General features: G+C 34.2%; 1 protein-coding gene across 1 annotated transcript; it reads left to right on the top strand.

The window, feature by feature from the left end:
- The first annotated feature begins 4,738 nt into the window (after nucleotides 1-4,738).
- Nucleotides 4,739-10,174, top strand: LOC121424948. The gene is made up of 2 exons (XM_041620851.1): nucleotides 4,739-5,061; nucleotides 8,113-10,174. The coding sequence occupies exons 1-2, from the start codon at nucleotides 5,055-5,057 to the stop codon at nucleotides 8,484-8,486; spliced, it is 381 nt and encodes a 126-aa protein (XP_041476785.1). The 5' UTR covers nucleotides 4,739-5,054; the 3' UTR covers nucleotides 8,487-10,174.
- Nucleotides 10,175-12,505: the final 2,331 nt, after the last annotated feature.

Below are 12,505 nucleotides of genomic sequence, written 5' to 3'. Positions count from 1 at the left end.
TTTCATTTAATAGACACCAAGAAAATTTCGATTGATCTTGATCAATGTGTTTCACTTTTTATGATTTAAAGATGGAAAATAATCAAAACCATGCAATCCTGAACGAAATATTAGTAACATTTCTAAATCATGTTTTCTTGCTGTCATTGTTAAAGCTTGTGTATAGTTTTGGTAAATCCACCAAAATGCACCTATCACTATTCCAATTCATTGCTAGCTAATATGAATGGATATGCACTATAACAGTTATGATGTGGAGGATATGAAATGAAAATGTGTTTTACAGGATAAATTTTGCGATTTTACATGGAAATTTAACTTGATCGGGTCACCCGATCAAATTAGAATATCTGTGTGTTTTTGTCTTTCAATTAAATCCTATTCCAAATCATGGAATGGGCTGAAACTTTCACGATATGTTCTTTGTCTGTAACTTTTGGATATCTAATCACTAAATTTATAAGATAAGTGCTTGAATGCCCATTTTTTAAATTTAAAACAAGCATCGCCGAGAGAGGGCGCTACATATCCAAGATTTGAATATTTGAAATTTTCTCAGAGAAGTGCAGTTGGAAAAATATCTAACGGTCTCTACGCTTCAGTAAGACTGTCATATTAGATGATATTCGATTATCAATCACATTATTGACCCTTTACCAAAGCTATACACAGGCTTTAAACATGTATGTTTAGTTGCTGCTCCCAGTGGCCTACCGTGGTTCACAGTGGTTCATGGCATTGGGACTAAATCTGTGAGTCAATGAGGTACACTGACCTCAGTGTTTCCACTTTGAATGAAATTACCCGAATTCCGGGAAATCAAGACGTTTTCAAGGTAACTATTTCCGGGAAATGAAAAAATTCCAGGTTATTCCAAGAAATCCGAAAATTACAATGAAACAACAATTAAATATAGCAACTATTAATATTCATGTTATATTTACATGATTTTAAAGAGGGCAGGGACAAAAAAAATTGCTAAATTCCCTGATTTTTGCCACCTGGAACAAATTTACACTCGTTGTATTATTGCCCGATATTCGTTGAAAAATCAAACTTGAAAATTCCAGGAAAAATTTATGAAATTTCAGGAAATTTGGAATCCAATTTCGGGAAATTTATTTTGGAGCTGTGGAAACACTAACTGACCTAAAAAGAGGACATTATAAGGATTGACCTTCTATAGGAATTCATGAAGAGGACACGGTTCTCAATAATCAAATAATCCAAGCAAAAAGCGAGAGCTGAAATGGTTTTGATATTCAACCAAGAAAGAGTTTAGCCTTAGTACTAGATTTTTCTAATGATTCAACATATCTTGCCAAATAAACAATTATTCGTGCGCAAAGTGCGAAAACATGATTTATTTCAGATTGAAAAATTAAAAGCAGAAAAAAAACAACCAGGAGACATAATCAATACTGCGAGTGCGTATCACGATCTTATATATCAAAACTAAAAGGGAAGTAATTTCGAGGACTGTTTGTAGGAAATAATGAAGAGCATACGTATAAGTAAATAATTCGAGTGAGAAGCAAAAGTTGAAAAATATTGATGTCCAGACTTAAAAATCGACATTTTAACATGAAAACAAATTATGTCTTATAACAAAATAATTAAAGCTCGAGGCGCCAAGGGAAATATTTGATATATTAACGTGAACACGTAATGTTAAAAACGCCATTAAATCCTCTTAGGTATTAAGTTTCAATGCGTGCACTGGGAGGAGTGAGCACATTGGCCCTAAGCAAATTATGTTTCATGAAATTGTGAAATGAATAATTCCTTTCCCAATATGCTTTCCTTTCTTTCCCCAATTTCTCTGCCCCATTATGGTGGATTGGTGAGCACGTGCCCCCCCCCCCGTAGTTACGCCACTGCTGCTACTACTACTACTACTACTACTACTACTACTACTACTACTACTACTACTACTACTACTACTACTACTACTATATCTACTACTACTACTGCTGCTGCTGCTGCTGCTGCTACTACTACTACTACTACTACTACTACTACTACTACTACTACTACTTCTACTTCTACTACTACTACTACTACTACTACTACTACTACTACTACTACTACTACTACTACTACTACTACTACTATATCTACTACACTACTACTACTACTACTACTACTACTACTACTGCTGCTGCTGCTGCTGCTGCTGCTACTACTCATACTACTACTGCTGCTGCTGCTGCTTCTACACTGCTATTACTCATTCCATTCCTAATTCTTCTACCATATACTTCTAATATAGCTCTACTACCACCACTATTCTACTTCTGCAGCAATTACGACTTATTCCATTGTTGCATGCATTATCATTACTTTTACTCCTGTTATTGCTCCTAAAATTGATTTTCGTAAGAATGAGATATATGAAAAAGGATGTGAGAACGATAGGAGGAATTGAGCTTATGGTTTGATATAAGTCACGTGACCAAATATTTATGAACCCGATCGGAGTAACGTGTGTCGCTTTTGTACACAGACGCATGGTAGAGACTTAAAGAGATTATAGTCAAGCATGTAATTCTCATTTGTATATATACGTAAGAGATAATGACTAGATAACGTACCTACTTATAACTAGCCAAGCCCATGTAATCCGAAGAAGGTTTATAAATGAAAAGATGTGAAAACAATCTAACGTCTGTAATCGTATAAAAATATACTCCGGTTGGGCCTCATAAACTGTGCAGCAGGGAAAAGAGAATTGTATGTCTTTCAGTCGTTCCAATCGTGCTTGGTTCATTCTGTCAATTTTAAGATTTTTGAGTTATCAACACACTTTTTAAGATAAGTCAATTATTCAATAACTAGCAAAGGTCTAGCAGAATACTGGAATGGAAATGAGTAACAGTGCCGATGGAAATGATGGAATAGTCCTGTATCTTAGAAAACACAGGAATGTGCGTACCCTTGCATACACACACCACGCGCACCCACATAACACAGAATACACGCACGCAAAAATTAAGAGGTCAGACGGTAAAATATTTACATAAAAAGGGAAATAATTGGTTAAGCATTCATGTGAGTCATAAAATAGAGGATGTACTATGCAGTATCAAAAACAAATTAGGACAAGATAATAATTAGATATTTTAATTGGCGAAAAGAGGTTCTCTAATTTCCATCAATGGTTGGAACAAATAATACAAATTTATAATTCATTAGGATTGCAATGTATTTTGCTTATCATTTTGATTGACTATCTAATTGAATAGACCTATTTCATCAATGAATATAAAATCGAACGAAGAGAAGTGTTAAAAATATCACAAACAATTACAATCACTTGCGCTCTATTAAATTACTTACCATGTATAGTTATTTTCATCTACTATAAGCGAATATTCCCTTTAAAAACTATTGGCAGCATAAGCATATTCTAAATGAAAGAAGGAAAGCAATTATCAAACTACACGCTGTGACGAGTTCTTTTAATTAGTTTAGTGAGATGGATATTCCTAACTGTGATAGACAAAGGAATTATACCTTCGCTAATTTCTATACCATATGTATTACGTGACAATATCCAGAGAAAAGAATGGAGGAAAGCTCGAAATTGACAGAAAGATGAAAAGATTCATTAAGCAGAAATAGAAACAAGAGTGGACGGATGAAATTCACTCGAGTTGCTGACTATCATTGTCTGATAACAAATAGTTCTCCGGATTCTTACACAAAACATATTCAATTTGATATTAGAATGATACATTTGCAATTCGTATCAGTCTTACACAAAATTTTCTCAGACAATGCCTGCAGTCTCGAGTATGAAAGAAAAAAAAATATTCATCAATGTATACGTCTATACTATTTCAAAATATCGAATGTCTCAAAATAGTGCCTTTGAAATAAAAAAAAATGTACTATAAAAACTCTGGTTATTATCGGAAGCAGAGAATAAAAATAAACTGATTTATGATATTCAAAACTATATTGGGAGAAGTAAAAAAATAATTTGTAATATTACTAATTGTATTTTGTACTTGTACTTATCTTACAAAATGAATTATGCATTACGAGAAGATTTCAGACAGGTTTTAATATTTAAACATTGGTATTCATATTCACTTCTTCAATCTAGATAGTTCACTCCTTATTACTTTATTCCTCAATGGCTCTGTTAACTCCATATGCTCTAGAACTTAAAAGACAGTCATTTTAGAGGAAGGAGTGTAGCTTGAATCTGCTGCTTAGTTTGATTGTAGTTATTAGTCATATTCCCTAATAGTTCTTTCGTTTCTCTGTTTTTTTCTAATTTGATTTCTGTTTTATAACTTTATAGTTTTACACAAAATCTTGGTATCAAGTATTGTCGATGTTGTTTACCACTGCCTGGTACTGGCGTAAATGGAGTCATTGATACTTTGTTATTTTTGAAATGATAAACTGTTATTCCAAGAATGCTTGATTATGGTAAGCCCATTGGTAGGGAATTATCAACACACAGTACCGTTTATTCAATTCATTTTCGAAACTTCCAGGTAGCATTCAACACCCACACAGCTGGGTTACTGTTTCATGGGGGCAACTACTCGTTAACCAATGACAAAGAGCGACACTTTGTGGTAAAGGATGCATCCTTACTCATGATTGGTCAGAGTGGAGGTTTCCATGTTTTCTTACACTCCTTGCTTCTCCCTGCGTGTTTCGGATTCCACCAAAGATACTACCGTACATCTATAAGAGTGTGTCTTGAACCAGGGTGTGTGTGTGTCAGTATTGTGCGTGTACATTTGCACGCGTGTGTATTAATAACCTTTAACCCGCGTTAGATTTCAGTCTTTTACCAGCCTCCCTCCCCTCCTCCCCTCTTTCTGTCTGTGGTATTGCCTGATGAATCCCAACATCCGTGTCTAGCCAACCATCTCGGTTCACCACTCCGTCCTCTTCTCTGCTCTTCCCGTATCCAGGTCCACAGTCCGGATATTTCTTGTGGTTCTAATCCACTCCAAGCTCACCCAAACGCATCAATTTTAATAACATTCTTCTTTTTCGACAGGTCGACGCCTGACATATCAACCAAAATGAGTGGTAAGTTCCTTTTTTTTGTTATCTTTGAAATTTGAAAGTTTTTTCACATTGTCGTAGGTCTGCACGTTCAAAACAGATAAACCGCGTAGCCGATGTATATAAACGTTTATCAATACTTCAGTTTTACTTGGCAAGATATCTCAAAGATCTGCTGTTATTATGCAACGAAATTTCTAACTGAATTTTTGTGATTTTCGGAACTTAAAAGATTTGTTTGTTTTTTCTGACGAGAAAGCAAATGGATAGGGAGATGTGAGCTCGAGTGAATGGAATGCCTTTTATGGATCTACGAGGCTCAGCCTTGATTGCCTTGACTCCTTGTAACATTGCATGTGAGCAATAGTGGAATGCGGATGATTTTCTCTGCTTGCATTTCCCAAACTTAGTAATATAGACGCCACAAATCCTGTTAACTGCTTTTTAGAAAGCAATCACCCCTTTTCATTGTATTGTCTTAATTAATTTAACTGCATATTATACGTTATGGATATATTTATATATCGATATTCATTATCCCATCATTAAGTTGTAATTTAATGATAACATGTATACAAATTTCATCCAATCATCTATAATCATAATAACGCGATTTTACGACGCATTATTTGAAGGAATGTTGTAATCTAACTTCTATCTTGTCCTATTTACAAATTGGTATCCATTCACTGTGTAGTAGTATATGGATGCTAGTTCTCGAATATTCCGTATATGGGGTCAAAGGTCATAGTACAACGACCTGTGATGCATTGTGGTGAATAGAATGCCATTTTGCGTTGTCTTCCTATAAGCAAAACTGTTTTATACCGGAAGTGATATATATATTTTGATTACGTTAATATTTTTTGCGCTTCCTTGATTGCAATATTTTAAAATATTCAGTATGTCCTCTCTTTCATTTTTCGAGTAGAACGTTTCACAGACTGAACTCTACTATCTTTCAAATAATTGATTAAATTTTGTCTATACTACACGTCTTATAGAATAATTTACCAAGATGATTACTATCTAATTTCATTTCTAAAAAAAAATAATCATACATCTTGCTGTTTCCTTCTAGCTCGAAGAATTTGAATACGAAATCAATCTTTGTTTCTTTGGTTTTATTGTTTACTTCTTTTGAATCCTTTACACCTTTAAACATTCGATCATTCAATCTGAAAATTCATTCGATTTGATTCAATTCAAATAAACCATTAATACTATGGAGTTATACACGACTTTTTAAGACCCCAATTCCGGAAAAAGTTGCAGGAACATCCAACGAAAAATATATTTTCTAATTTTTTCTTCTGAAATTCATTTGGTTAATGAATATTTAAAATAATAATAATAATAATATCATTATTCATTTACGGTATTTTTTCGAGAACTCTTCTTTAGAATAACAATTTTTTTTCCAAAGTTAGTATTTACATTGATTATGATTGTTAATTTGTTAACCTGGAAACAGATTTCGTAATTTAAACAATTTTTCATGGAATTTCATTTTAATTATTATAAATAAAACCTATTCGTAATTAATTGTTGAACATACATTAATATTAGGATGACTATTTGATATACACTTCATTAAATACAATTATGGAAATAATCGTCAATGTAATCAAATATGATAGGCATGCAGATGTTGTATTGTTTTCTTTTTTGCATTATTGCCGTCCATTCTTTGTAAAAGAATCCTCTCTTTTATTTGGAGATCGTCCCTCATATTATAGTGCTTGGGTTGAATACCGGAATTGATCTTTTTTTTATTCCAATTTCGTTTTACCTTGTGGCAGCACCTATTCGAAATCGTCGAGAATCTCATATAAATAGTTCAGTTTTCTTTGCATTCTTTCGCATGAAATTGCAGAATTCGTAATAGTGGAAGCACGTTTTGTTTTATTACGTATCGCAAATCACCAAATTTAAGTTATGTAATTACATTAAACCATCCCCCAAATATTAGATTTAATCTCGTCGTATTGAAAAAGACATCGATTATTCCGAAGGTGCTTTAGTTTAAAATAAAGCACTCTAAATTTCAGGGATTAATATAAATACAGGTGTAGTTAGGGACCAATAGAATTATGAATTAGTTTTAATCCCTAAGATTCCTTTTTAAGTCTCAAAGGATTAATATCGAATCCCTCGAGATCTATTTTTTATTATTTAGAATAAATCCAGAATTCGATTGGTCCCTAGTTACTTTAAATCCCTGCAATTTATAGTTTACAAGAAACCTTATTGAAATGTTCATTGGAATCTTGGAATCCGGCCCAATGGGTATAGATGAGGCACATGGCGAATTCCTAATCGGATAACGTACGTTTAATGCCCCCGGTAATTAAGACTGAAAGAAAAATATTCCGGGGTTAAACAGGGGACTCCCAGAATGATAGAGGATGATCTTTAAAGGCACCATTACACAGCCAATTTAAAGAGCGCCATCTGTGGACCTAAACTACTATAAATTGACCGTGATTCTTATTCAGAATGCAAAATTTCTATTTGTAGTTTCATAATAGTTACAAACTACAAGGGGTCAGCGGTTTCCTTCTACTCTTGACAAAATTCACAATATTTGATAATAAATACTACTATGCTCCCAGACATTTTAATGTTTTTTTATTGTCATCATATCATTATAAGGTATAACCCAAATTATATGGCATTATGCTGGTCAGATCTAATTTATGTACACTGTTAGAAAAAATAAAAGAAGTTCCTGCAGCAGAGTCTAATAATCGTAATAATCATTCTGTAAATTCATAAAACAAGAATTTTTCTGCAATTTAACAGAACAGGTCTGTTTAAAAAGGGGGAAAAGGGTGTTTTATTCAAGGAAATTTGTAAGATTCCATACATCAAATACCAATTACGCAATTCGGTAAGATTACAGGTGTTCTCGAGACCCTGCTGCAGGAACTTCTTTTATTTTTTCTAACAGTGTAGTCTCATTCAATTCATGGATAGTCATAGAGAACCATGACGGTAATTCACTTGAAATAATCTGGTATTTAGCGATCCATCGTCCTTTTATTCCATTGCATTTATTTTCTTTATACACAGTGCTGTTTTCCAAGGCCCTTCCTGAGACCACGCAAGTGCTGGAAGCCAGCGGTGAGAGGTTGGAAGTCGAGGTCGACAACCCCGCAGACCTAGCCAGCATCAAGTGGAAGCACTGCACAGCTGACGACGAAGGCGAATATGGAGACGAGATCGATATCAAGTTTGACGGCGTCCGTGTCACACAGGAGGACTCACCGGAGTCTGGTACCTACGCCATCGTCTTTCAAGAGCTTATCATGGCCGACGACGGAAAATATATTTGCATTGCCACGGACAAAAAAGGAGGGGAAACAAGAGTCGAAGGCGATCTTGTAATCGAGCCTCTTCCAGAAACCGCTCGTAATCTAATCAAGAAGAAGGAGCACAAAGCCTAATTTAAGTTTTAGTATCATTAAGTTAATACAATCATTCAATCTTAATAGGCACCCCTTATTCTGCGCCACCAAGGGCCTGACTTGATTTTCACTTTGAATGGTATGTAGTTCTTTTAATATGTTACAATGGTAACGTTAAAAGGACTGGTTTCAGCGGCAATATTCCAAATAAGAACACATATTCCGTTCTACTTGAGTCGCTCCACAAACTTGCCAATACTAACATCTCAAAGTTGAAGCCCAAGTCGTAAAATTAATACAACAAAAGGATGGATTTTTTTCTATCTATTTTAGGCAAAAAATATGGTTTAGTCGTGCAATCGATGTTAAGGTGAGGGATAAGATTGATTTTCGAAACAAAGATTATGTTTGTTAACAAAAAAAGTGATTTCTACATTCATACGAGAATCGTTCTTATTTTGTTTTATTACATTTGTTATTTATTGGGGCTGAGTATGAATATGTTTAACGCTTTTTTTATATACCAAAAACCTTGAAAAAAATATTTGAGGATTTGAGAAGCTGTGGTTTTCAGGTTTTCTGGCTTTTTTGTACAAAAGAAATGAAAATAAGGCACATTAACTGGGAATCGGAAAAGATGTATATTATCAACTTTTCTACTGGGGTGTAAAAAGGAAAAAAAGGAGAATCAAATGCGAAGAAAGTCTTCCAGAAAATTCAGGATTTCAGAAAACAAGACATGACTCAGCTGTATCGTATATTTGTTACTGTTTTATGAATATTTCTATTGATGTTTACAGCAAATTGTCGTAGTGTGTGCAAATTGAAAATCACTGTTTGCTATATGACGTGTCTTATGTAAATCTGTATATTGTATCTTCCTAATTCCTAAGCATAGGGATGGTCCAATGTAAGAGGTACGCTATGTAAACGCATAGATAAAAAAGACATTGTTCATTATGCTTCAAATTGATAAGCACTATGAACTGCAAATTGCAAACTACAATAATAATTTACAAATTATGTGTTACAAAGACATGCCATTACAGCGACATATCACACTTCGAGAGAGAAATATTTTATATGTTTCAGTTATATATATTTTTTCTGTCAAATGCAGTGGATGATTATTGCAACAATTAGGAGTGTACTATCTATATCCAGTTCAGACACACTATCGTAGTTATCGAAAATACCAGCAAAACTGCCTGATCATTATCAACATTATTATTTCTTTTCAATTCATGTGATATGTTCTATGTGCCTAGCAAGTTTATTCCTGTTTCCCAAGACGCAATTCAAGCTCTAGCACTTGCAATTTTCCCTTTTACTGAACAAAGTTTGTTATCATTTAACATACTTTTCATGAAGTAATATTTCAATTTCCTTGTTAATAATAGGTGATGGCTGTTGTTAGTGTACATTATTAGTACATACGAAATGGATATATCGCAAAGAGTTATTATCTACTCATGGATTAATTTGGCTTAGTTACTGAAAAGTAAATATGACAAGTTTTGTGCCCATTGGGTGGAGAGAAGAAAACTAAAACGTACAGTTATGAAAGCCACTTGAATACTTATATGATTGTGTTTTTCATATCACAATTGTGTGTTAGACACAAAGGAAGACAACAAAAGAATATTCCAATGTCTGTGTCCCATGCAGCAAGTGTTAGATAGTTCTCTTCACTACTTAATAAACAGACCATGCGTCATTTATGTATATACATTTTGTGCTTTTCATACTCTAAGAAAACATATATAGTGGCCTTGACTTTGTTGTAAGTAATTCTGTAGAATAGTGGGTGTGTGTTCGTGTGTGAGTGGGAGTTTTAAGTCATGATGGATTTTAAGAGTGTATTATCTAGAAAGAGAGATATAGAGATAGAGAGGCGTCAAGTAAGAAAGAAAAAAGAAGAATGAGGAGTGGATATGCACAAATAAGAAAGTGTCCATTTTAAGCAGAGTGAGAGAAATTGAATAGTGGGAGTGGGTGAGCGTGGATGTCTGATGATATCGAGTTGCAGGATTAGAATAGCGAAAAATTTGGTGTTGATGAACGAAAGATTGAAATGTGTGTGGGTGAGTGTATGTTTCTGCATTTGCATAGGGGTGTGTGGGTGTGTATATGTAGGGTTGGGTCCAATGATGCCCCACTTCCCCTCCCCAAAAAGGGTCTCTGAAAGGGGACACAGCCCCCTTAACCCCCATGATCCAAGCCTGTATGTAAGTATATGTGGGTGGGTGAGAGGTATCTGTGTGTGTGGAGGGGGAAGGGTTCTTAAAGAAACGGAGACGTGCGAAATACATGTAGTCTTTGTGGATATCGAGTATAAAAGGAGAATAGGTGGGTAAGATGACAGAATGACTGGAGAGGTGTTTGAAAAAGTTTCGAGAAGAAATGAGAAAGGGGAACGAGGTTAGGTTAAATGATATAGAAGGAAAGTTAAAGCTAAAAGTATTATTTGAATTATCATATATTGATTTTAAATTTTATCAGGAAAAAAATAGAATTAAAATAGCGCAATGTGTTTTAAACAGCTTTTGAAAGAAATTAAAGGATTGATCAAATTTTGCATGCACGACCTTTCGGAGATTTTAGAAGAGGTAGAATATAATGTATAAACAAGCTAGGAACGAAGCGACCGAGCTAATCACAGGAAAGATTTCGTTTCGACTTTGAAGTTGAAAATCTGGTGCACATCGTAGTAACGATTTCGTGATTAGTTGAAAGAAGCAATAAGAAGATAAAATAGAGAGAAAATGAAAACTAATGGAGAGAGAAAGATGCAGGGAGAGGTAGAGAAATGTATATGACAGAGGGAGAGAGATGACTCGGGTAAGAGAAACGGGAGCTCCATTAATTAGAAATAAAAATGAAGAGAGAATGTGTGGTTTTAGGGGATTAATGATGGTTTTATAATTGCGCATATTTTGTTTCTCACCATATTTTCAAGTTTCAGATACCCTTTTTCATCATTATTGAAAGTGTTCGTACAAATAATTATGAGGTGATTAAACAAAATATTAATTTAGCCTTTAGACTGGTTTTTAACATTGTGCACAGTAAAAACTGGTTTGTTGTTTGCGAAAGATTATTCTGGATTTGCTTGTCATGCCGGAAACTAACGATTGGTATAAATTGCAGTCCGTAAAAAAATGCTACCAAAATACATCTCTCAATTTGGTCCCCAACAACCAGATTAGTCAGTTCACATCTACGAATGATTTGAAATGAGCTACGTTTATTTTTTTTATTTAATGCAATCCAATGATAATAGTTATAATAAAAAAATAATGATAATGAATTAGAAAATATGATGGCAATACAATAATATTAGCAATACTAATAATATCAATGGTAAATTAATATACAGAATAATTGATATGATTATAATGATTAGAATAAAAAACACAACAGAACTCGAATTGATTACAAGTGTTTCTTCAAGTCTCGGTATCTTATAGAATGATATGAAATAAGCTACATTTTATTTCTCAATAATGATTCTATTGATGAAATACTATCACTTATGCTAATAATATTAATAATGAAACAACAACAATGATAATAATATGAATAAAAAAAATAATAAAATTACTGATATTAATAATAATATTAATAATAACAACAATGATAATGTTCAAACGATGAAAATGATAACAATAATAATGGCAATTAGAGTAACAACAATGGTTAGAGTAATGATATTCCTTCTTACTGTCTTGCCTCAACGTAGGCCTTATTGGTTTCTATCCAAAGAAAAAGTCAATGGAACGGATGTAAGGGAAAGAGTGAATGAATGTGATGATATTACATCACAATGACCCGTATCTCTCCGGTCAAGTATCCGAATCGGATGACAAACCCGAACACCCGCTTGCAGTCCGAAAGATATGACGGCGACCCCCGTTGACAGCAGACCGCGCTCGCGCCCCTTCTGGTAGGAAGCGCGCGTGATTGGTTGGAAGTGATCCTGCTCATTACCATACATGGCGATGAATTCCCGGCATTCCAATGTTCAGGGATCGTCTTCGCCGGTGCACTGTTTGTGA

The sequence above is a fragment of the Lytechinus variegatus genome, chromosome 1, assembly GCF_018143015.1.
Source record: "Lytechinus variegatus isolate NC3 chromosome 1, Lvar_3.0, whole genome shotgun sequence".
Lineage (NCBI taxonomy): Eukaryota > Metazoa > Echinodermata > Echinoidea > Temnopleuroida > Toxopneustidae > Lytechinus > Lytechinus variegatus.
This window is presented reverse-complemented; position numbering and strand designations above follow the sequence as displayed.